This window comes from Danio rerio, chromosome 2 (assembly GCF_049306965.1).
Source record: "Danio rerio strain Tuebingen ecotype United States chromosome 2, GRCz12tu, whole genome shotgun sequence".
Classification (NCBI taxonomy): domain Eukaryota; kingdom Metazoa; phylum Chordata; class Actinopteri; order Cypriniformes; family Danionidae; genus Danio; species Danio rerio.
This window is the reverse complement of record NC_133177.1, coordinates 47,566,610-47,588,862: the sequence shown is the minus strand read 5'-3', so window position 1 is coordinate 47,588,862 and position 22,253 is coordinate 47,566,610. Positions and strand designations below refer to the sequence as shown.

Genomic DNA, 22,253 nt, shown 5'->3' with positions numbered 1-22,253 from the left:
CACCTACTTTAAAATTTCCTGCATGAAAAAAACACTTAGACACATAAAAGATATTTTGAAAGACTTCTATTGTTTTTTTTTTTAATTACAATAAGAAATTAATTAGATCAAATATTTTATGGATGGTAAAGACTTTACAAATCATACAAATTTAGAGCAGAACTGATTAAAATACCGCAGTTATTTTTGGTTCACTATTCCTTTAAGATTTCAGCAAGTGTACACTCTTTCATTCATAAAATAAACTGCTTTTTTTTAGAATAGCATGCCTTTCCATGCCTGTTGGATGAACAGAAAAACTATCAATATTCAACTAGTTCTGTCAGTATCAAAAATCACACTAAAAAATCTGTGTGTCAAAGCTGATATTTGTCAGCAAAGCAAAGGTAAATGTGTTTTTCGTGCATTGACACCACAGAGAAACCATTATTGCACCTTTAAAGAACTTTCTGTAACACTTCTTAAAGCAGGGGTGTCCAAACTTGGTCCAGGAGGGCCTGTGTCCTGCACATTTTATTTCCATACCCAATTAAACACACCCGAACCAGCTAATTAGGCACTTTAGGTATACTACCTTCAGGGAGGTGTGTTGAAGGAAGTTGGAGCTAAACTATGCAGGACACCGGCCCTCCAGAACTGAGTTTGGACACCCCTGTCTTCAAGGAAGCAACAATATTTTAATAATTCAAATAACATTTCCAAGTTTAAAAAAAAAAGGTTTAAATCAAGCGGTTAAAAATGTATACATTAATAATTTTTTGCCAATTTTTCACAATTCAACCTCCCTCCTTCTTATTTTTTAGGTCAGGAGCTATGTCCATCTAAATATTCCAGACTTTGATGATTTATCTCTAGAAGGCGAGTTATTTGATTTATTTTTAAACTCTCCAAATGCTAAGAGCCTAACATCTTTATTTGTTAATGCTTTTAAAAAGAAAACAGATTTTTCCTCTCTTAATTTGAATGTTGCTTGGGAAGAAGAACTATAGGAATTTAATCTCTGAGACTGATTGGGATCAATTCCTTTTATCAGTTTATTTTTGTTCTAGAAATTCTAGACACAACCTTATTCAGTACAAAGTATTACACAGACTTCACTATTGAAAAACAAAGCTTAGTAAATTCTATCCCTTGGATTCCCCCACATGCAACAAGTGTAAAGCTGCTGAGGCACATCTTTTTTGGTTCTGTGTACAAATTCAGATTTTTTGGTAAGAGATGTTTCAGTTCTTTGCTGAGGTTTACGATTGTGTTTTACTGCCTGACCCAATCATATTAATTTTTGGAGGGTCAGATTTTCTGGAGACTCTTAACCGAAATATACAGTTACCTGTTCAGTATGCCATGATCATAGCTAAAAAAGTTATCCTTTGTTTCTGAAGGAAAAATGTTAGGCCTCTTTTTTTCTGTCTGGCTTCTCCACTTTACATTTGAATTAGATTTAGAATTAGATTTACAGTGCTCAGCATAATTTAGTACACCCCATTTTGAAAATGAATATTTTTATTTTCAGTGAGAATGGGCAATGCATTTTAATGCATTTAAACAAAAGAGATTTATTAAACAGATATATTTATTAAAATAATATTTAGTCACCAAACATATTTAGAAATTGAAAGATAATACAATTAAATTCAAGCTAAATATTGCAAAAATAAATTACAACCTACAAATTTTCAACAAAAATTTTCCATGTTTTTCCTTCTCTTGATTTTTCCTCTTTTTGAAATGTGTATTTAATATTTTTCTTTAACATATAAATTTGGGTGTACTAGTTTTTGGACTGTTATCACAAGTTATTTTGTTAGATAAGCTCCAGATTTGGTTTCAGTACTGACTAGTCTACTTTATGTGCCACATATAATATTGTATAGCTTCCTATTAAAAATATGAATTCAAAAGATAAATTTGCGAGGGGTGTACTTATATATGCTGAGCACTGTACCACTTCTGGGAACTGCGAAATTTGATAAAATGTGGGATCCAGTCTTTTTTTCTAAAACACTGCAATGACTAATAGTGTTGTTTAATTTCTGAATTTTTTTCTTCTCTCTCTCTCTTTACATCCATTGCTGTGTCTTTTTGTAGGTCATATTTTCCCTTGTTTCATGCTTTATTTTACATGTTGCACAGATTATTGTTTGATGATGGGTTTTTCTGTCTGTTCCTTGTTTCTCCATGTCTGCAAAAACTACAATAAAAGAAAACCTATTTTGTAGTGGTGCCACAGAAAAAAAAATGTTCCCTGGGAAACCTTACAGTCAAGAGTTCTTAAAAAATTATTTTTTTCTCAGAGTGAAAAACATGTTATTCCATAATGATCTAAAGAACCAAAAAAAAAATGGTTCCCGGAGGAACCTTTCAGTCAAGAATTCTTAAAATAAATTTTGATTTAGAATAATCTCAAGGAATGATTTTCTTTTTTTTTTTTAGTCTAGAGTTTCTAAAATAATTTATTTTCACAGAAGGAAGAATATTTTAATTTGAAATGATCTAAACACCTTTTTCCACTTTAAATAACTTTTCTAGAATGGAAAGTTTCCAAAAATGTTAAAGTTTCTTCATGGAATTATTGTTCCTTAAAAAGAACCTTTAATTTAAAAAAGCATATACTTTTTCTGGGAGTTGTCAGGGATTTTCCATACCTGTACTTCATGCCAGTGAGTTTCCCAGTGGACTCCTTCAGGGAAATGTGGTGCCTGTGCGTGAAGGAGCCCAGGCTGCGAGCGATCAGAGCCACCGTCCGGAAGCGTGCCCGGGCTGCGCTTGCCGTGTTGGGACTGGACGTGTTCTGCTTGTTTGGCTCGCTGGTGCGCGGGGCCTTCAACCCATGATCCGTACATGCGAATGACACCTGCATGGCTGCTGACTGCAAAGAAAAACCCACACAGCTTGTCTTGAAAAAGAATCAGGATGCAGTTCTGAATTGGATCTGAGTTTATAGTCGCTACTTCTGAAACTCTGGCTCCCTCTGTCCCAACAGCAGCAGATTCTGATGCTCTTATCCTCTGTGATGCTGCTTTGCCCTTCACTCTTGCCTCCTTTCTTATCACTCTTTCCCCTCCGACCCTCACCGGTGTTCCTCCTCAGGCTGTTGAGGGGGGTTTTCTTCTCCAGCCCACGCTTCTCAGCGAGACTATAAGAGCAACGCAGGAGAGGTACAGCAATGCAACAGACTCCGGGACTCTGGGAAAACACTCAGCAAACCGGTTGATCGATGTATTCCTGAAACTCCAGGATGGAGCCGGACCCCTTTCTGAACGCCGTCCAGACGAACGAGCTGCAAGGTGAAAAACAAGCCACGTCCCGCATCTAAATGTCCCTCTCAACAAAAAGCAGGTCCAACAGTCAGTTTGATGAAGAAATATGTAGACGGAAGCAGACAGGCGGAGGAGAGGACGGAGAGAGAGAGGGATGCAGCATGATCACCGGGGCTGTAAGTGAAGCTGTGAAGTCAAGCTTAGAGACGGAGAGAGTGAGTGTGAAATAGGAGGCATGAAAGCGCAGCATGTGAGAATGATGCTCAATCAGAGCCGATAAGAGGGAGGGGAGAGAGAGAGAGAGAGAGAGAGAGAGAGAGAGAGAGAGAGAGAGAGAGACTGCAATGAGACTGAAATAACTGCAGTCTCTCACCAGCGGCTCAGTGCTGCTCTCAACAGCGAGAGTGAAGAAGACAATCCATCTGGATGGGACTGTGTGTGTGAGTGTGATATGCTTGGATACTTTTGTAATGCAGATGTCATTCTAATTTCACAGCGAGTCACATGGAGTCCACTGCGAAAACTTGAAAAAGGGGGTGATGGAACAGTTAATCACTGAATCGACATCTTGCTATTTCTTTACCATATATTTCAACTGCTGTAAGATGTTAATGAGACATCTGGTTGTCAGTTGAAATGCAACATACAACATTAATGTGAAAGCTGAGCTTAACTGTCCTAAAAGCTGTAAGGCTACTGTCAGGTCACGCTATGTATTTGGCACATTTCCGACACTGCTTTCCTAGAAATTTCCTTTGTGCTGCAGTGGCATTATGACAATGATTGAACAAAACATGCATTCAGTAAAGAAGCTCCAAACTTGACATTAAAGCCCAAGTGCTGCATATAAACAAAAGCATTTGAACCAAAGTGACTGGTGCACTCAGACATTTAATATTGAACCTGATTGAACTTGAAAATATTATTTTTATTTCTCCTCTAACCAGAGTGGACCAGAGTACACAGTCTTTCGCACAAAATAGGATTGTGTTTTTTAGGAATTACTGCCAGAACTTGACAGAAACCCAAGGTCATGTGTGAAAGAACTGGCCAAAACTGGCCTGCAATGTCCTGGCTGGCTCAGGTCCTAGAGTAAAACTGAATATCAAAAGGATGTCAACCAATCATAGTAACAATTAAATACATTTAGGCACTGTTTACACTGCCAATTAAATGTGACCCAATTCAGATCGGATCTGTTCTATGACCGTGTAAAACGAATGCATTCAGATATTCTGTGATCGGTTTCAGGCCTCTTTATATGTGAAAATAAATCAGATGTAAATCATATATGTGACAATGTGACTATCATGTAAACATGCAGATCAGATTTATTGAGGCATTTTGTTTGTCATTAAACTTGCGGCAATGAGGTACTTCTCCACAGTTTAATGACGTAGAAGGAAGAGCGTGTGTGGAGACGCCAACACAGTAAACAACAACAACAGAGAAAACATAGAGGAGAAAAGAGGCCAGTCGCCACAATTTGCACCCACCAGACCTGAGATCTCTCTCGTACCCACAAATTCCTCTGAATGGTGGAGGATACCATATAGAAACCACAGGCGCAAGCTGGGTGTCACGAATGGGTATCACAAAAACAAGGGAAAGATCCAAATGCAGCAAAACACATTTATTGTCAAACAATAAAGATCCCCAAAAAAATGACAAAGGGACAGGCAAGGTACCAAAATCGAGGAAAACATGAAGTGCAAAAATTAAGCTCAAAAGTGAATCAAACACAAACTAAACAGATATCCAAAAACATAGTAATGATACTAAACAAAGTGAACAAACAAACAAACCAAACACGATGAACCAGATCACGAATAAAGCACGACAAACCTAAACAGAACATTGAAAAATCCAAAGGCAAACTAAACACAACATAACAGGGCTTATAAAGAGAGAACTAATTAGACAATGAGGGACAGCTGGAAACAAGGAGTGATCACATGACTAGGATACAAAACACAAAAACCAAAACAAAAACTGGTGCCCTTGAAAACCACCAGAGGGCACTGCAGCAGGTGTGACATTACCCCCCCTTTAAGGAGTGGCTACCAGACACTCCCAAAAACACCCATCTAGGAGGGAGGCGGAACGGAGGTGGACCAGGGGAGGGATGGTGGGACAGACCAACACTACAAACCAAACAAAAAAAAATCCTTATAACACAAAACAAGGAATCAAAGAGAGTCTGTAAGGGCTTAAGAAGAGTCTAAGGAACTGGTTACTGAAAGAGTCTCGACATATCAATACCCAAATATAGGACCACCATGGTGGTACCATAGGGGAGTAGGTCCCTTTTAGCCAGTTGTGGTTCCACCAATTTAAAACTGGTGGGTTTGGTAGCCCCCCACATGGAACAGAGGACCATCCTGAGGGTCCAGATGAGATGTCCGTTTTCCTCCATGGGGCATTAACTGGTGTAAAAGGCAAGGACCCACTGGCTCTTGAGAATGTTGGTTTGCCAGCACCCGAAAACAAGGGTCCGCCGCCACTTGTGGGCAAGGACTCAGCATTTGAGAGCGTGGGTCCACCAGCGCTTGAGGGTGAGGTTCCGCCGGCGCTTGAGGGTGAGGGTCCGCCGGCGCTTGAGGGCGAGGGTCCGCCGGCGCTTGAGGGCGAGGGCCCGCCGGCGCTTGAGGGCGAGGGCCCGCCTGCGCTTGAGGGCGAGGGCCCGCCGGCGCTTGAGAGCGTGGGTCCACCGGCGCTTGAGGGTGAGGTTCCGCCGGCGCTTGAGGGCGTGGGTCCGCCGGCGCTTGAGGGCGTGGGTCCGCCGGCGCTTGAGGGCGTGGGTCCGCCGGCGCTTGAGGGCGTGGGTCCGCCAACGCTTGAGGGCGTGGGTCCGCCAACGCTTGAGGGCGTGGGTCCGCCAACGCTTGAGGGCGTGGGTCCGCCAACGCTTGAGGGCGAGGGCCCGCCAACGCTTGAGGGCGAGGGCCCGCCAACGCTTGAGGGCGAGGGCCCGCCAGTGCTTGAGGGCGAGGGCCCGCCAACGCTTGAGGGCGAGGGCCCGCCAACGCTTGAGGGCGAGGACCCGCCAACGCTTGAGGGCGAGGTTCCGCCGGCGCTTGAGGGCGTGGGTCCGCCGGCGCTTGAGGGCGTGGGTCCGCCAACGCTTAAGGGCGTGGGTCCGCCAACGCTTGAGGGCGGGGGTCCGCCGGCGCTTGAGGGCGGGGGTCCGCCGGCGCTTGAGGGCGGGGGTCCGCCGGCGCTTGAGGGCGGGGGTCCGCCGGCGCTTGAAGGCGGGGGTCCGCCGGTGCTTGAAGGTGAGGGTCCACCAATGCTTGAGGGCGAGGGTCCACTGGAGCTTGAAGACCCGCCGGCACTTAAAGGTGAATGCTCACCAAGGCTTGTGGACGAAGGCTCACTGGTACTGGGAAACAAGGACTCAAGAAAACCAAAAAATGAGGTTTCCAAAGTAATAGAAAAAACTGGTTCTATAAGAACAGAAAAATCAAAGTCAGAAAAAATTGAAAATAAGGATTCCCCCAACTCTAAAGATGAATCCTCCGAACAAGTTGTTTCAAAACTAGTCAAGGGTTCAGGCACTGGTTTGAAGATAGCTGTGGTATGGCACTGAAGCTCAGAGCTTTTGACTATCTTTGGCAATTGCTGCAAAGTGGCCACAATCTTAGGCATGAAATCTAAATTAATGTCCATCTTGCAAAAAGGTTCAGAAGTATGAGCTTTGTTTAAACAAAATTCCAAATCATCAGCCATTTTAGAAAGTGGGCCTGGAGCAAAAACAAACTCGAAGGGTGTCTCAGGACTAGTATTGTAGGCTGAGTCGCAACACTATCCAAAATTTCATGAAGTGAGTCAATAAGCTCTAAGGCCATGCAAAGACAGTCAGGGGCAATGGTATCTTTAGGTGGGGCTTCTGAAGTTAAAGTCATCTTGGGAACAGAATTAACTTTTAGACTATTCACTTTAAGGTGGACAACAAACTCCCAAAATTGATTGATCCCAAGTTCATCCATCCCCTTAATAGAAAGAGGATAATCAAGACATTGATTAAATATAGTCATCAGTTCATAGTCCGATAAGCCCAGTCCCACAGCCAAAGTCCAAAATGACTGAGCAAAAGCTCCTACCTCCCAACCCTGCTGACGTTCAGCCACCAATGCTTGAAGACGAAGTGACCGCTCCCTTTCAGTCACTGGAGGAACCATTCGGAGACTCATACTTGACAAAAACCAAAGCAAAAATAGGGGAGAAAAACTGGGGCGAGAGAGAGAGAGGGAAAAAAATGCTGCTGGATCTTGGTAATGGCCTTTGGATTATGTCACGAATGGGTATCACAAAAACAAGGGAAAGATCCAAATGCAGCAAAACACATTTATTGTCAAACAATAAAGATCCCCAAAAAAATGACAAAGGGACAGGCAAGGTACCAAAATCGAGGAAAACATGAAGTGCAAAAATTAAGCTCAAAAGTGAATCAAACACAAACTAAACAGATATCCAAAAACATAGTAATGATACTAAACAAAGTGAACAAACAAACAAACCAAACACGATGAACCAGATCACGAATAAAGCACGACAAACCTAAACAGAACATTGAAAAATCCAAAGGCAAACTAAACACAACATAACAGGGCTTATAAAGAGAGAACTAATTAGACAATGAGGGACAGCTGGAAACAAGGAGTGATCACATGACTAGGATACAAAACACAAAAACCAAAACAAAAACTGGTGCCCTTGAAAACCACCAGAGGGCACTGCAGCAGGTGTGACACTGGGATGATGACAGTTTCCCTCTTCCTCCGCCTATAAGTCAATTTAAAGTTGGGCAAACTTTGCATTTTTTCAGAGCTAAAAGCAAGACAATTTCTTTCATCGTGGCTACTGTGATACAGATGCAAGAACCTGCCTTTACGTATGTGTGGCGTCGTAAATTGTATGGCAAGTGTAAACACATGAATCATATATGTGTCACAATTAAAAAAAACGTGTAAACGGACAGGCAAAAAAAATCTGATATAGGCAACAAATTGGAATTGGGCATCAAGACCTGACAGTGAAAGCGGGGCCTTAGACATGAGAAGTTGCTGGGCATTCCAGACTTTTTTAGAAAGCCTGTATTTATGAGTTGAAAGCACATAAACACCACCAGGCCCGCGCAGAGACCTTCAAAGAGGCATGTGCAGGATAAAGGGGGAGGGGGGGGGTGTTGTCACAGGTTGAGTGCACGTGTCTGAACACTACCACAAAGTGGTAATTATAAGGGGAAACAGATTTCTTTAAGCCTCAGGTTTTTTAACCTTTACAAAGCATCTTTACAGTAAATTTGTTGAATTATTATTTTTTTCCTCATTTACAATAAAACTGTTGTACTTGTATCTTCAAAATACAATATTTTTGTAAAGTTGCAATAAAATACATGACAATTCAGTTTATAGAAAGTTCATAAACAGAATACAACAACAACAACACCCAACTGATTCGTTTAAGAACACTATTTACCTACCAACAAAACAAGTGACTGCTGTTATGAGTGAGTTATTAAATGAATCACTCAAATGATTAGTTCAAGAGCACTATTCATCTACCAACAAAACAAGTAACTGTCCTTATAAGTGAGTAATTAAGTGATTCACTCAAATGATCCACTCTAAATGATTAGAGAACACTATTCACCTACCAACAAAACAAGTGATTGTCTGAGTAAGTTATTAATCGGTTCACATAATGTATTCTTTCAAGAACACTATTCACCTACCGACAAAACAAGTCACTGTTTATGTGTGAGATATTAAATGATACACTCAAACGATTCCTTCTTAAACACTATTCACCTACCATCAAAACAAGTAACTGTCCTTATGAGTAATTAAATGGCTCACTCAAATGGTTCATTTAAGAAAACTATTCACTTAATAACAAATCAACTATCTTCATGAGTGAGTTATTAAGAAATTCACTCAAATGATTTGCTTAAATAATTTGTTTAGAACACTATTCACCTACCAACAAAACAAGTGATTGTCTAAGTGAGTTATTAACTGATTCACTCAAATGATTCATTCAAGAACACTATTCACCTACCAACAAAGCAAGTGACTGTCTTTACGAACGAGTTATTAAATGATTCACTCAAATGATTCATTCAAGAACACCAACAAAACACGTACTTGTCTGAGTTATTAACTGATTGACTCAAATGATTTGTTTAAGAACACTATTTACCTACCAACAAAGCAAGTGACTGCCTTTATGAGTGAGTTATTAAATGATTTGTTTAACAAATCGACTAACTGTCTTTATGAGTGAGTTATTAAGTGATTCATTTAAAAGATTCAGTCAAATGATTCATTTAGGAACACTATTCACCTACCAACTAGGCAACTGACTGTCTTTAATAATGAGTCATTAACTGATTCACTCACATGATTCGTTCAAGAACACTATTCACCTGCCAACAAAGCAAGTGATTGTCTTTGCTGTTGCTCAGCCAACATTGCTGTCTAAAACTGGCTGAATTTCCTGAAAGAGAATGACGTTTTTATTAAAAAAATTTTCAACTGTTTGCCAAAGCATGCGACTATAGCCTATGCCTACATTAAGATATTTATGTTAATATTTTTTTTACTGCCTGTTGTTTCTTTTGGCATATAAAATAGGTATTGTCTGATAGAGATATCAATAAGGTTCATCTGTGTCGCAGAACTGTGTTGTTTCCGATTTCTACAAGCTCAATAACATCCACAGCAAAAAATAAAAAATAGTCGAAAAACTGTGCCAATTAATTAGATGTGCAAGGCAAGCAGGTACGTTTTTGGGGTTGCTATGGACAACTACAAATGTAAACATTATTAGGCTATAATGTAAATGACTTATTATTCTATCTATTTACTAAAAAATTAATTCAAATTAAATTAGGCATTTAGTAGTAGGCTAAATAGCAGCATGTTGAAATGATGTGTCAATGCGTTTTCTATTAGGCTACAATAAAAAAAATTGTACAGTACAGTGCGTTTAATTTAGGCTATTTATTTATTTTTGTCCCTGTGCGCCGATTGGAGACGGAGTTCACTGCTGATATTCTGAGAGCTCGGGTGGTTCTCATTTCTTATTTGTGCATCCTCGTTTCCTTTCCTTGCTTTCTTTCCTCGTGTTTCCACCCCACCGGGATAACGTTACGAGGGAAGGACGCAAAAAGACTGAAGGACCGAGGAATCGAATCAAGTGAAAAGACACGTCCTCGTATCTTTAGCGTAACTTCAAAGCGTCGTCAATTAATGACTTGCACGTTTGGATTAACTGCATGTCTACATTCAAGTCATTCTCTGTTCTATAATGATCGATAAAGAAACATTCATTTAATAAAAAAAGGAATAAGCCATTCAAATAAAGAGCCCAATCAGCAGATGGCGGGCGGGTGCGGTTTTAAAAATTGGTCAAAAATGTTACTGCAGATGGATGGCGGACGGATGATGAATTTTGTCATGCGGTTGCGGATGAAATAATAGCCCATCCGCGCATCTCTAGTACACAAACAGCTTTGACCTCAAAGAAATCAGACATGGACTAAAGTGCCACAAAGGTGCTGGATCTACTACTCTGTGCCTTGGCCCTCTAGGACTGCATCTGAATAGCACTACTCTGTCTCACAGTCTTAACTGAGTGTAAGTGTGTCACTAAAGTAAGCTTAATCTGAGACTGTCACACTTTGGCGTCCCCTGATGGAAAAACTATTCTGGCACCCAGAGACAAAGATCTCTCTAAACGTCCCCCTGATAATGAGACTCAGTCAGAGATCACCCACTTTATTATACTCTCGTCCAAATAAAGAGCTCTGGCAGGAAATTAGTTTAGTCAAACATGGTTTTGCATGAGCTCTCCAAGGACACCGCTCCCTCATTTTTAACATCTTTATACAGATTTATTATCATCAACTGGGAAGTTTCTCCTCTCTAAGAACAGCTGAGAAAGTCACTGATTTAGAAACACGATTAAATGTGAAAAATTGGTGTGGATGTCACTGTGAGATAAGTAAAAGATACAGCAGGCTGGATCTGAATGACTGTTTGGCCTTCTGAATTGAATTTAAGGTTATAAGAAGCTTGTGTAGACAAATATGTCATGATAATTAATAGTATTGTTCATTAGGAATAATAATAATCTTTATTCATTCATTCATTTATTTTCATTCGTCTTAGTCCATTTATTTATCATAAGGTCACCACAGCGGAATGAACCGCCAACTTATCCATATGTTTTACACAGCAGATGCCCTTCCAGCTGCAACCCAGTACTGGGAAACACCCATACACATTCATTCACACACATACACTATGGACAATTTAACTTACCCAATTCACCTATAGCGCATGTCTTTGGACTGTGGGGGAAACTGGAGCACCTGGAGGAAACCCACACTAACACAAAAATGCTAACTGACCCAGCTAGGACTCGAACCAGCAACCTTCTTGCTGTGAGGCGACAGTGCTAACCACTGAGCCACCGTGTCGCCTATAATCTTTATATTTTTAAAGAAATTTTAAAAGCAGCTTCTCAAAGCTCTGAAAAAAGCAGGACATTTACAAACTCTCTATGTATATTTAATTACCTTACATGAATCTCAAGCTTCAGACTGTAATAAATGTGCTTAATACCTTTTGCCAAGGCTGTGGTTTCAAGCTAATAAGGTGGTAAATATTGCATTTTATGAATCTTCAAGGACCACAATTTTAGCGAAAAACCTTCTTTAATGTTTTACCAAAGGAAAAAAGTCACATACATCTTGGATGACCTGGGAGTGAGTAAATCAACCTAGGCTAATTCTGAAAATGTACCGCTATATAGACTCATGGAGTGAGCCAAATATGTCCCAGAAGGTACAGTTTTTTTTTTTTGCAGTTTTTGTTTCCCCAATTCCACTTTAGTTATTTCACTTTAATTAAAATTTTAAATTCTACAATTAAATTTTAAATTTACTTTAACATTGCATTTATGTTTATCAGTGCAGCAAATTAAACTGAATAAAACTGAGAAATGTAGCTTTTTATAAGCTGAAAAAAAATAAAATTGCTATAAGTAATGAAAATGCTTTTATACTTTTTATTTTAGTTAACTATAAAAAAAACAGCTTTAGACCAGATACTTTATCTCAGTTTTGGATATTTTCATTTAAAACAAAATGTCATTTAATGTAGTGACATGATTGATTAAAAATATTAGCAAATATAATAAAATCTTTTTCTTAAAACTAAAGTATATTTAAAGTCTACATTAACCGGAAGCTGTGACTGTTTTTTTGCTTTTTTGTTTTTTCATATTGTGTCGCAGTGCCTAAAGTAGGCATTTCATTCAAAAAGATCAGGAAATGGGTTTAGAAGAGTTATTACAACCTGACAGAAACCTCCTTTACACCATTTCTGCTTGTTCTTAAAACTGACAGGGGGCATAGTTAAGTATGTTGGCCACGCCCAATACCAATTTACCAAAAAAAAAAAAAAAATAGGAAGTGCTAAAATCTTCAGATTTAAATTTTTCAAACTTTTTTTCTTAATATGTCATTATATAGATTATATTTGTATATTATTACATTAGTAATAGATTATATTATTGTATATTATATTATTTGTATATTATTAATTGTTCACCACAAAACTGGCAATGTGAGCTAACAAAATCATATGGTAAGTTTTGATTTCATTTGTCTTTTAAAAATCTCTAAAAAAATAAAAAAAAAAGCTAACAGAAATGTATTAAATTGTAAATTAACTAGACTCTAAGAACCAAAGGTCAACCAAGAAAAAAAAAAAAAAAAATATATATATATATATATATATATATATAAAATATATATATAATAATATAAATATATATATAATAATAATAATATATAAAAAATATATATATATATAATAATATATATATATATATATATATATATATATATATATATATATATATATATATATATATATATATATATATATATATATATATATATATATATATATATATGAAGTTATTGGAGAAGATATCAAGGTCTCACAATAAAACAAAATATGTAAAAAAAAAAAAAAATTAAGAATAAACAAAAACGCTTGTGTTTTAATATTAATTATTAGCCGGTAATTCACTTTTTGTGCTTTGACTGAACTCTTGAAATTTGTAATTTACTTGATCCTAATGATCTGAGGGATCTGTTAGGTTTGTATTCAGTGAGCATATCTGTGATGTATTGAGGTCCTAGGCCATTTAGTGATTTACAGACAAGTAATAATACTTTAAAATCTATTCTGAATGTAACTGGGAGCCAGTGTCAAGACCTGAGGACAGGTGTGATGTGCTCAAATTTTCTAATTAAAATGAAACAGGTTTTAATTAGATCACATAATTAACATAATTATCATTAAAGTTACCTTCCAGACATAACATTAAGACATCATCAGGCAAAATAACAACACAAAAAAAGAAAACTATTTTTGTATTGATAACCATATGATATATATACATACAGTGATGCAGTGAAACCAATCAAGATCATCGTAATTGAGTGTCCTCAACATGGCACACTCCCACTATGAATCTGTCAGTCCCTGGCCCTGAAAATGAGCAGTACACAATCCCTATAATTGATAATCTATGCTTTGCCACTACGCATTAAATACAGCAGAATTACATAAACCACAGATTTACATATTGTCTACATAATGACCTTTTCCTTCTGCGTAACTACATATGTACCTAACCCTCATCTCTCTCTCTCTCTTTCTCCCGCTTTTCCTCAGTAATCCCGCAGCTGTCATAAGGAATTAGTCCTATTGCAAGTCATTAGCATAAAGAACCAGTGTGAGTCAAAGCAGATCAAGCTGGCAGCTAATCAGAGCTAATAGCTTTATTTTACCCAGCGGTCGCCCCTCCTTCAGTGGCTCGAATAACACCTCTGACTCATGACTCATAAACAAAACCTTTGATCTTTGACAAACGCTTTCACGCACTGATTATACAGTATGGGTGTTTGTCTTTTCATTCCCGAACCCTCTATAGACACTCTTTAAAAATGAAAAGTGTCGACATGTATAATCAACATGTCAAAAATGTGAACTGAAAAAGCAGTAAACATGAAAACCAGCTTTGCATATTTTCAGTTAACCTATTTTTTTCCTGATTTGTAAACTCTATTACTGTATATCCCGACTGTTTCATTAAGTCAAACAGAAACTGAATCCACGGCTTATTTAATTTGCAAATTTTCTTGTGTAAGCCGTTCCAGGTCATGTCATTTAGTTTGTATAATGAATAAGTGTGCGAGTAAATTAATTATTACAGCTGATAAGTGCGGTTCAATAAATGACTGCAAAATCAGGGATGTGCTTGAATGCTGTTGCCAATTAATGCTTCTTGAATACTGTTGAAAGTCAATACTTGTGCAGTTATTCAATTATATTTCCAACAAGGATACCAGACTCACTCAATATTTTCCTGCTTGTTCAAACTATTTAAAAACTTATTTAAATTGAGCAGAAACAACAAACTTCTTGAGATTGTTTGGGGACAGCTTAATTGTTTTATGTTCAATACCCTTAAATGTGTAAATTACGATTACATTCAAAGATTCTTCTCCTTCATTCACTTTTGGTGAATTTAGCCTTGGCCAGGAAGACTTGATGTTATCAGGCAGTATCCAACGATCATTGGGTGTTTCAACCGTGAACCGCAACACCCTCAACATTGGTGGGTCAGCAGTGGTGGCCAAATCACTGCCCATCAACTCCCCCTGGCTTCCAGCTAAGCTCCTCTCTCCTGCTCCATGTCCAGCTAGAAGCTCTCTCTGCTGCCTCCCCCATCAAGCAAACAGTTATCTTTCTTTCCCTCCCCATTACCTTAATGGCTGTAAGCATCCTCCATACTGAATGGGCGTGGAATCCTCTACAGCCCTCAACTGGGAAGAGTAATGCTTGCCAACCTTTCTCCCTGCAGTCATGCAAGAGGTCCTGGTATTTGGCGCTCTTCCTCTCAAACGTTTGCTCACAACTTTCTTCCCATGGGACTGTAAGTTCGATGAGAATGATCTTCCTTGCCTCTTTAGACCACAGTACTGCATCTGGCCTCAGGGTTGTCTGGACAACCGGGGGAAATTGCAGTCTATCTCCCAGGCCTACCTTTTACAGCAGATTGGTTTTTGTTGTTACTGTGGTTGGTGGCTTTTAACCCGCTCTGAGTTTACTTAATTTGTGTTGGGCCAACATGAATGAGTTGTGAGGAACCCTGCAATTTGTACTGTGCTGTTCGCATTTTTAAAGGGACAGTTTACTCAAAATGTCAAATTCTGCTATCGTTATCGTAACACAAAATAAATATTCTAAAAATATCTTGCAATTAAAGTCAACGAGATCCAATGTTAAATGAATCCCAAGATTATTTAAAATATCTTCCTTTATGTTAAAATGTCGGCGACGCAGTGGCGTAGAAGGTAGTGCTGTCGCCTCACAGCAAGAAGGTCGCTGATTCAAGCCTGGGTCAGTTGGCGTTTCTATGTGGAGTTTGCATGTTCTTCCCGTGTTTGCGTGTGTTTCGTCCGGGTGCTCCGGTTTCCCCCACATTCCAAACACATGTGGTACAAGTGAATTATATTGGCTAAATTGTCCGTAGTGTGTGAGTGTGAATGAGTGCGTGTGGATGTTTTCCAGAGATGGGTTGCGACTCATCTGCTGCGTAAAAACGTGCTGAATAAGTTGAAGGTTCATTCCGCTGTGGCCACCCCTGTTAAATAATGGGACTAAGCCGAAAAGAAAATAAATGTTAAAATGTCTATTTTTGAGTGAACCTTTTCTTTAAATAAAGAGGTCATCAGAGCATTAAACTAACAAGACAAAGTTAGCAGAAAAACCGTGTGACCTTTACATATGAAACCTGTGTGAAACGAAACGTGATCTTATGATCTTTTTTCCACTTGAAAATGCTCCAAAATCAAGTTTTAAGTGTTTTATGTGTGACTTTAGCTCTCGTGATGTTCATGTGATTTTTCTGTTAGGATTTAAAGCCATTTTACTGTATTTCCACTTGAATTCTATTTCACTGTAACATGTTATTGGAAACAATCTAAAAACGATTTATCATAAAGTGAGTGAACAAGTTTCAGGACATATTTAAAAAAAAAAACATATAAAGAGAGGATTTTCAAATGTAATTTATCACAATATTATTTTATTTATATATATTTTATTTTATAAAAGACAATGAAGGAATGAATACAGTATAATGCAATTGTTGAATTTAACTTTAAATTATACTCTAACATGGCTGCGGTGGTTCATTCCGCAGTGGCGACCCCAGATTAATAAAGGGACTAAGATGAAAAGAATATGAATAAATGAATGAAACATAGCTGTTAAAGTACATAGCTGTTTTGTTTTAAAATAATCCTAAATTAAAGTTAAATTGTTGTGAAAATATGTTATATATATCATAGATTTATTCCTACTTTTTATTTTATTATCCTTTTTTGTTATTTTTTTTATTTTATTATTCTGTTTTCACTTTCATTTTTGGCAAACTTTCTGTACTTTGTTAAGATTTATATTGATTTCAAGAGTTCACCCTTAGCTGATGATAGATTGTGAAGCGTGTTTGGCATGCTGCCCAGGAGAGAGCCCTAAGCTTGTGCGATCCGTGAGCCCGGGGCTCCCCAGCGTTGCAGGGCCAGACGGGAATCTGAGTTCAGGTAGCTCTCGAGAACTCCCTCTGCTTGATGATGTTGGAAGTAGATTATGAATGCTATGGAATATCTACTGTATGCTGTCAAATTTTTTTTTTGTCAATTTACTTATGTTACATGTTCTTGGTCTGTGGGAGGAAACCGAAGAACCCGCGGAAAACCCACACAAACACAGGGAGAACATGCACACTCCGCACAGAAATGCAGACTTGCCCAGGTAGTGACTGAACCAGTGACATTCTTGCTGTGAGGCAATGATGCTAACCATTAGGCCTCCGTGCTGCCCTGACAAGGAAATGGGAGAAGTAGGGGTGGAAAGGGGGACTCTTCAAGACGAAGATGGCTGAGGTAAGATACTCAGGTTTTTTATAGTGGTTAAGGAGTCGTCTGATTGGTGAATCAGTGTAAGCTAATGTGGACCAGCTGCTATCAATCATAAGCGCGTGCTCCTCTCGAATTTAGTTTATAAATAAACTTCACTTAGATTCGTAATTTCATTGTAATTTAACTTTATTTATATTTGTCAGTGCAGGTATAGCAAGTATAACTAAATAAAGACAGAAATTGCTGTCTATGGCGAATGAGAAAGATCTCACATTTCATCTAAAATATGTTAATTTGTGCTATAAAAATGAACAAAGGTCTCTGGGGGTTGGAAAGCATGGGGGTGAGTGATTAAAGGGCCATGACACCCCCCACTTTCGGTTAAAGACTACTTCAGAATTTTTTCAAAAGATTCATGATTAATGGGCGTGGAGCTCCGCGAGCATAGGGCAGGAGTGGGCGTGGCCAACAGGGGAGAAGGGGAGAAGGGGAGCGAATATTTGTTGTTGACAGTTAGCTCACAAACTGAGACACAAACCGTGAGGAGACGCATGAGTTTATAGTTCACAAAGTTAAAATGCATAGAAATAAACAGTAATTTAATGCCCTGCTACAATTGTTATTCGTAATTTCATATACACATAACCACAAATTATATCATTATAAAGATAAGTGTGTTCATGTAAACACTATAAATGAGGATCCTTCCGGTCTAAATTATAAATCTGAATGCAGACTCAGTGCAGCAGGTCTCCTGATCTGTCTATTTTAACTATTAACACTGCTGGTAATATAGAGGATTTAGGCAAACACAGCAGCACGGTGATGTGTCTAAATGTGAACAAACTCCTGATAAAAGTCAACGTCCGCCATTCTTCAATTCTCGCACTGCTCTCCCGACAAACATGCTTGCAGCACACACACAGCTTTGCTGTATGATCGGCCCTGACAGGATCGCGGAGAAAAAACATGCAACAAACCCCGTGGATCATGGAAACAAACACATACGAGCCTTCATGAACGGCTACTGCGTGCCGTTGGTCTGTGTCTCACTCACAGCTTGCTTGAAACTGGCAGGTCTGCCTTCGGAAAGCACGTGCTCTCATGAATAATTAAACAGCCGGCTCTTCTCATAGGATAAGAAAACTCCGCTATGAATAATAATGAGAAACCGACGCGTCATCATTGCACTTGCAGTACTGCGCTACGTCGCCGATTTTGATCCCGCCCCAAAAATCATTTTAAACCCGGAAGCTGAAATTTGCTGACAAAAGCTCAAAATTATCAATTTTTCCCAAAATTAAAGCTGACAGGTGCTAACATTGTCTTGACTGATGCTCAACACACACAAATCTGTAAATATAAAAAAAAAGTTCTCCAGGGTGTCCTGAACCTTTAATATCAGAATTTTCTTTTTTTTCAGTGAAGTAATTCTTTGATGGTTCCACTGTATATCAAATCTACTTCTCTTAGTGTGTAAAAACAAGTGTACCTGTAGGCCATTTTGGTGGTGGTGCCCAATGGGTCCTTCAAAGAGAACCCATGGATCTGCATGAAAAGTCTCAGCTGCTGGAGCTCCAGGGCAGAGCTGGATCTGGCAGTCCAGTGTGAACAGCCTGTTGTGTGGTGCTGTGAGCTCAGTCCTGCCTGCTGTCTCTGGAGGACGAGACCTGGGCTTCTCTCGCAGCGCTGAACACTTCTCTGCCTGGGGACAGAAATGTCACTGAGAGCCGCCTTGTACAGATACATTCTTCTGATTCTCGCTTAAATGCGACGTGCTGTCATAAAGATGTGAGAGCCTTTCCACCTTGGTTTTTATACACAGAGCTAGCAGTCAATACACTGAGCTATCAGTCTGGGTAAACACAGCTGAGGCCAATCCAAATACGGGACATCACGCATGGAATTGTAATCCTTTAGTACCATCCAGTCATGGGATTTCTGACTTCATGGCATTCCAACGAACAATGGGAGATAGATTTGTAAGTCAGCTAAAGTCCTCATGTTAGCTGTGTGACTGTTGTCAGAATAAAAAATATCCCAAATATCTGGGTAACCATCTGTATATGCTTACAAACACTGGCACATACAATTGGAAACGTATAAATGCGTGTAGTTTCAAATGCGTCAGGTATAGACATAGTATTATTAATGATAATTTGTTAATTAAATAACAAAACCAGCTCTTGCATGGGCTCTGGCGCTGTCTGGCATTAGTGTCGACTGCCAGTTGCTTTGGGGGGATAAGCTGGGAAAAGCTTCAGCCATATTTCTGACATCAGATCAGATCAGTGGAGAGACTTTCAGCCAGAACACATATGAGATGAAGCAGCACGGCTCCTGTAAGCTCTGTTTTTACACAAACATTATTTTCCAGTGTATGATCCTCTGTTGCGTAGCATTTTGTTTTTTTATATTTTTAGTTTGATGATCTTGCACTCATCTTTTCATACCCAAAATATAGACTTGTTTAAACTCCAAATCACAAAAACATTCAACAGATAAAACGTTTAGTCTGGTATGAATACAGCTTTGATTAAATTCTGACTAATTTGAAAATTATTCATATTTGGCTATGTAGATTGATTTTCACAATAAATATAATAGAATAACAGTTATTGTAAAAAAAGCACTAAACTTAAATTAAATTGAATTAGTTTTCAAACTTGCCTGGAAACTTGGTTCTGTGTACTTATTGTTCCGTAATTCAAATTCACATACAGTTCAGATTTCTTCCCATTACAGACTTGCCTTCACAAATTTGTTGCCAATATTAGATGTGCATATGACTTGTCACCAGTTAAAAACTGCCTATATATATATATATATATATATATATATATATATATATATATATATATATATATATATATATATATATATATAGTTCAGATATAAACACTGATGTTTGTGGTTAAGATTAAAATCAAAGGAACTTTCATCAAACTTGATGTTGGTGAATGTTGTAGCAATTACATTTTTTAACCAATGGGTGGCTACAAACAACCATCAAAGTTATGTCAATGAATAGGTTTTCAAAAATGATACACCTATAATCAAACATGAAGTTTTATGTGTGAATTGTCATTCATTTTCTTTTCGGCTTAGTCTCTTTATTAATCTGGGGTCGCCAAAGCGGAATGTAGCGCTAACTTATAAAGCATATATTTTTACACAGCGGATGCGCTTTCAGCGGCAACCAATCTCTAGGAAACATCCATACACTCAATTACACTCATACACTACGGACAATTAAGCCTACCCAATTTACCTGTACCGCATGTCTTTGGACTGTGGGGGAAACCGGAGCACCCGAAGGAAACCCAGGCAAACACGGGGAGAACATGCAAACTCCACACAAAAACGCCACCTGACCCAGCCCAGGCTCGAACCAGCGACCTTCTTGCTGTGAGGCGACAGCACTACCTACTGCGCCATCACGTCTCCAATTGTTGAATCATTAATTTAAAAATAAATATGAAATGTTGTACAAGATGTTAGATTTCTATATTTAGCATTATCAGCAACAACAGCAAAGATCTTTTTTTATATTGAATATTTTCCTTTTGTTCAGATAATTTTTTCTTGATTTTTATTTGTATGAAAATTGCAATTTCTAAGTTCTGTTTGTTAAAACCAATAGCTTTTGCTGTCATTTTTTGTATAAATGGGAAGCAATGACATTTGTCTCATTCCTTTTTGCTGATCTGAAAAATGGTCTGATCCGTGACTCAAAAACCGTAGTGTGATCCGACCCATAAGATTAGTAATCTGTCAAATCACTAATAATATTCATGGGGACATATTTTTGACTATTACGTTTTTTTCATGCAGTTCTTTGCAAACCAATACCCCATAATATTGGTTAAGTTTAGGTCAGTGGTTCGCTGGTGTAGTCGATTTGAACGACAAGCCTCGCCTTCACCTGGATATCTACAAGAATGTGTATCTAAAACGTACAACAACACATACCCTAAGTATTCGCAAAAATTTAGACAGCGCCCTCTAGTGGATTTGTCATCTGAAACGTGCAATGAAAGGTACATGAAGTAACATTTTTTACTTTTCGCAAAAATGTTGGCTAATCCACATATTTCACAGCATCTATAGTAGATCTAACTGCTCAATATGGCTGCACTCACATTTACATACTTTCCCAAAATTCAGACTCAATCTGGTTTCATTTTAAATTCACTTAATCTGATCTCAGTTCAGACTCACAATGGTACACCGTCAATGCAGAATTGCTTAGAATGGCAGAAAAAGCCAGTGAAGGGTTCATCACAGATTTCAGAGAGAAGATGAAAAACTGAGGGACGATGGAAAGACGGGAGAGTGTCAGAATAAGTCTTTTTGTGAAAAATATGAGAAACTTTCTGTGTCTCTGACCATAAAGGAAGAATGCTGCAGAGAGAGTAAAGACATGGAAGCAGGGAGAGAAACTACATGAATGGAATACTGATAACTAGCTTGACAGATTCCCTCTACAGCTGCTGCAGGCAACAAATTCAGCTGTGACAATGACTTAGTAAAGCTCCACACATGCTTACAGTCACACACACGCACAATCAGTTTCCCTGGCTGAAGACGACTAATAAACATCACTCTCACAGGACTCAAGATAAGGGGGAAACTAATTAAATTAAATATAAACTTTAATAATAATTAGGTAAGTTATGTTTTGATAGTCTGCTTTGAGGTTTTCGTATAATAAGGCATACTGTATAGATGTGAGAGGCCGCAGGGAGGGTTCAGAAACAAGCAAATCTAATTACGCATAGAAATATTGAAAAAGTGGATCCCTGTAAATACTCCAAGTCAAGTGTCTTAACATGAAGACTCTGACTTAATCTAAAAGCCAACTTGGCAGTGTGAAGACTGCTGACCTAAGTATAAATATTGGCATCTGATTAATTAACGGCGACATGGTGGCTCAGTGGTTAAGGTAAAACTTTATTGTCCCACTTAGGGAAATTTGT

At 38.5% G+C, this 22,253-nt stretch overlaps 1 protein-coding gene across 4 annotated transcripts in view; it reads right to left on the bottom strand.

Annotated features, from left to right (window-relative positions):
* The window catches only part of kcnab1b (potassium voltage-gated channel subfamily A regulatory beta subunit 1b), a 105,692-nt gene that overhangs the window by 81,518 nt on the left and 1,921 nt on the right, over positions 1-22,253 (bottom strand). For 2 of the 4 annotated variants that reach the window (XM_009298790.5, XM_073929593.1), the window contains exon 2: positions 18,767-18,979. In XM_009298790.5, the coding sequence (XP_009297065.3) occupies positions 18,767-18,828 (62 nt within the window). In that variant the 5' untranslated portion in view covers positions 18,829-18,979. Of the gene's footprint in view, positions 1-2,645; positions 3,513-18,766; positions 18,980-22,253 lie in introns of those variants that run through there. The other 2 variants (XM_678582.11, XM_073929599.1) reach the window with 1 other exon arrangement.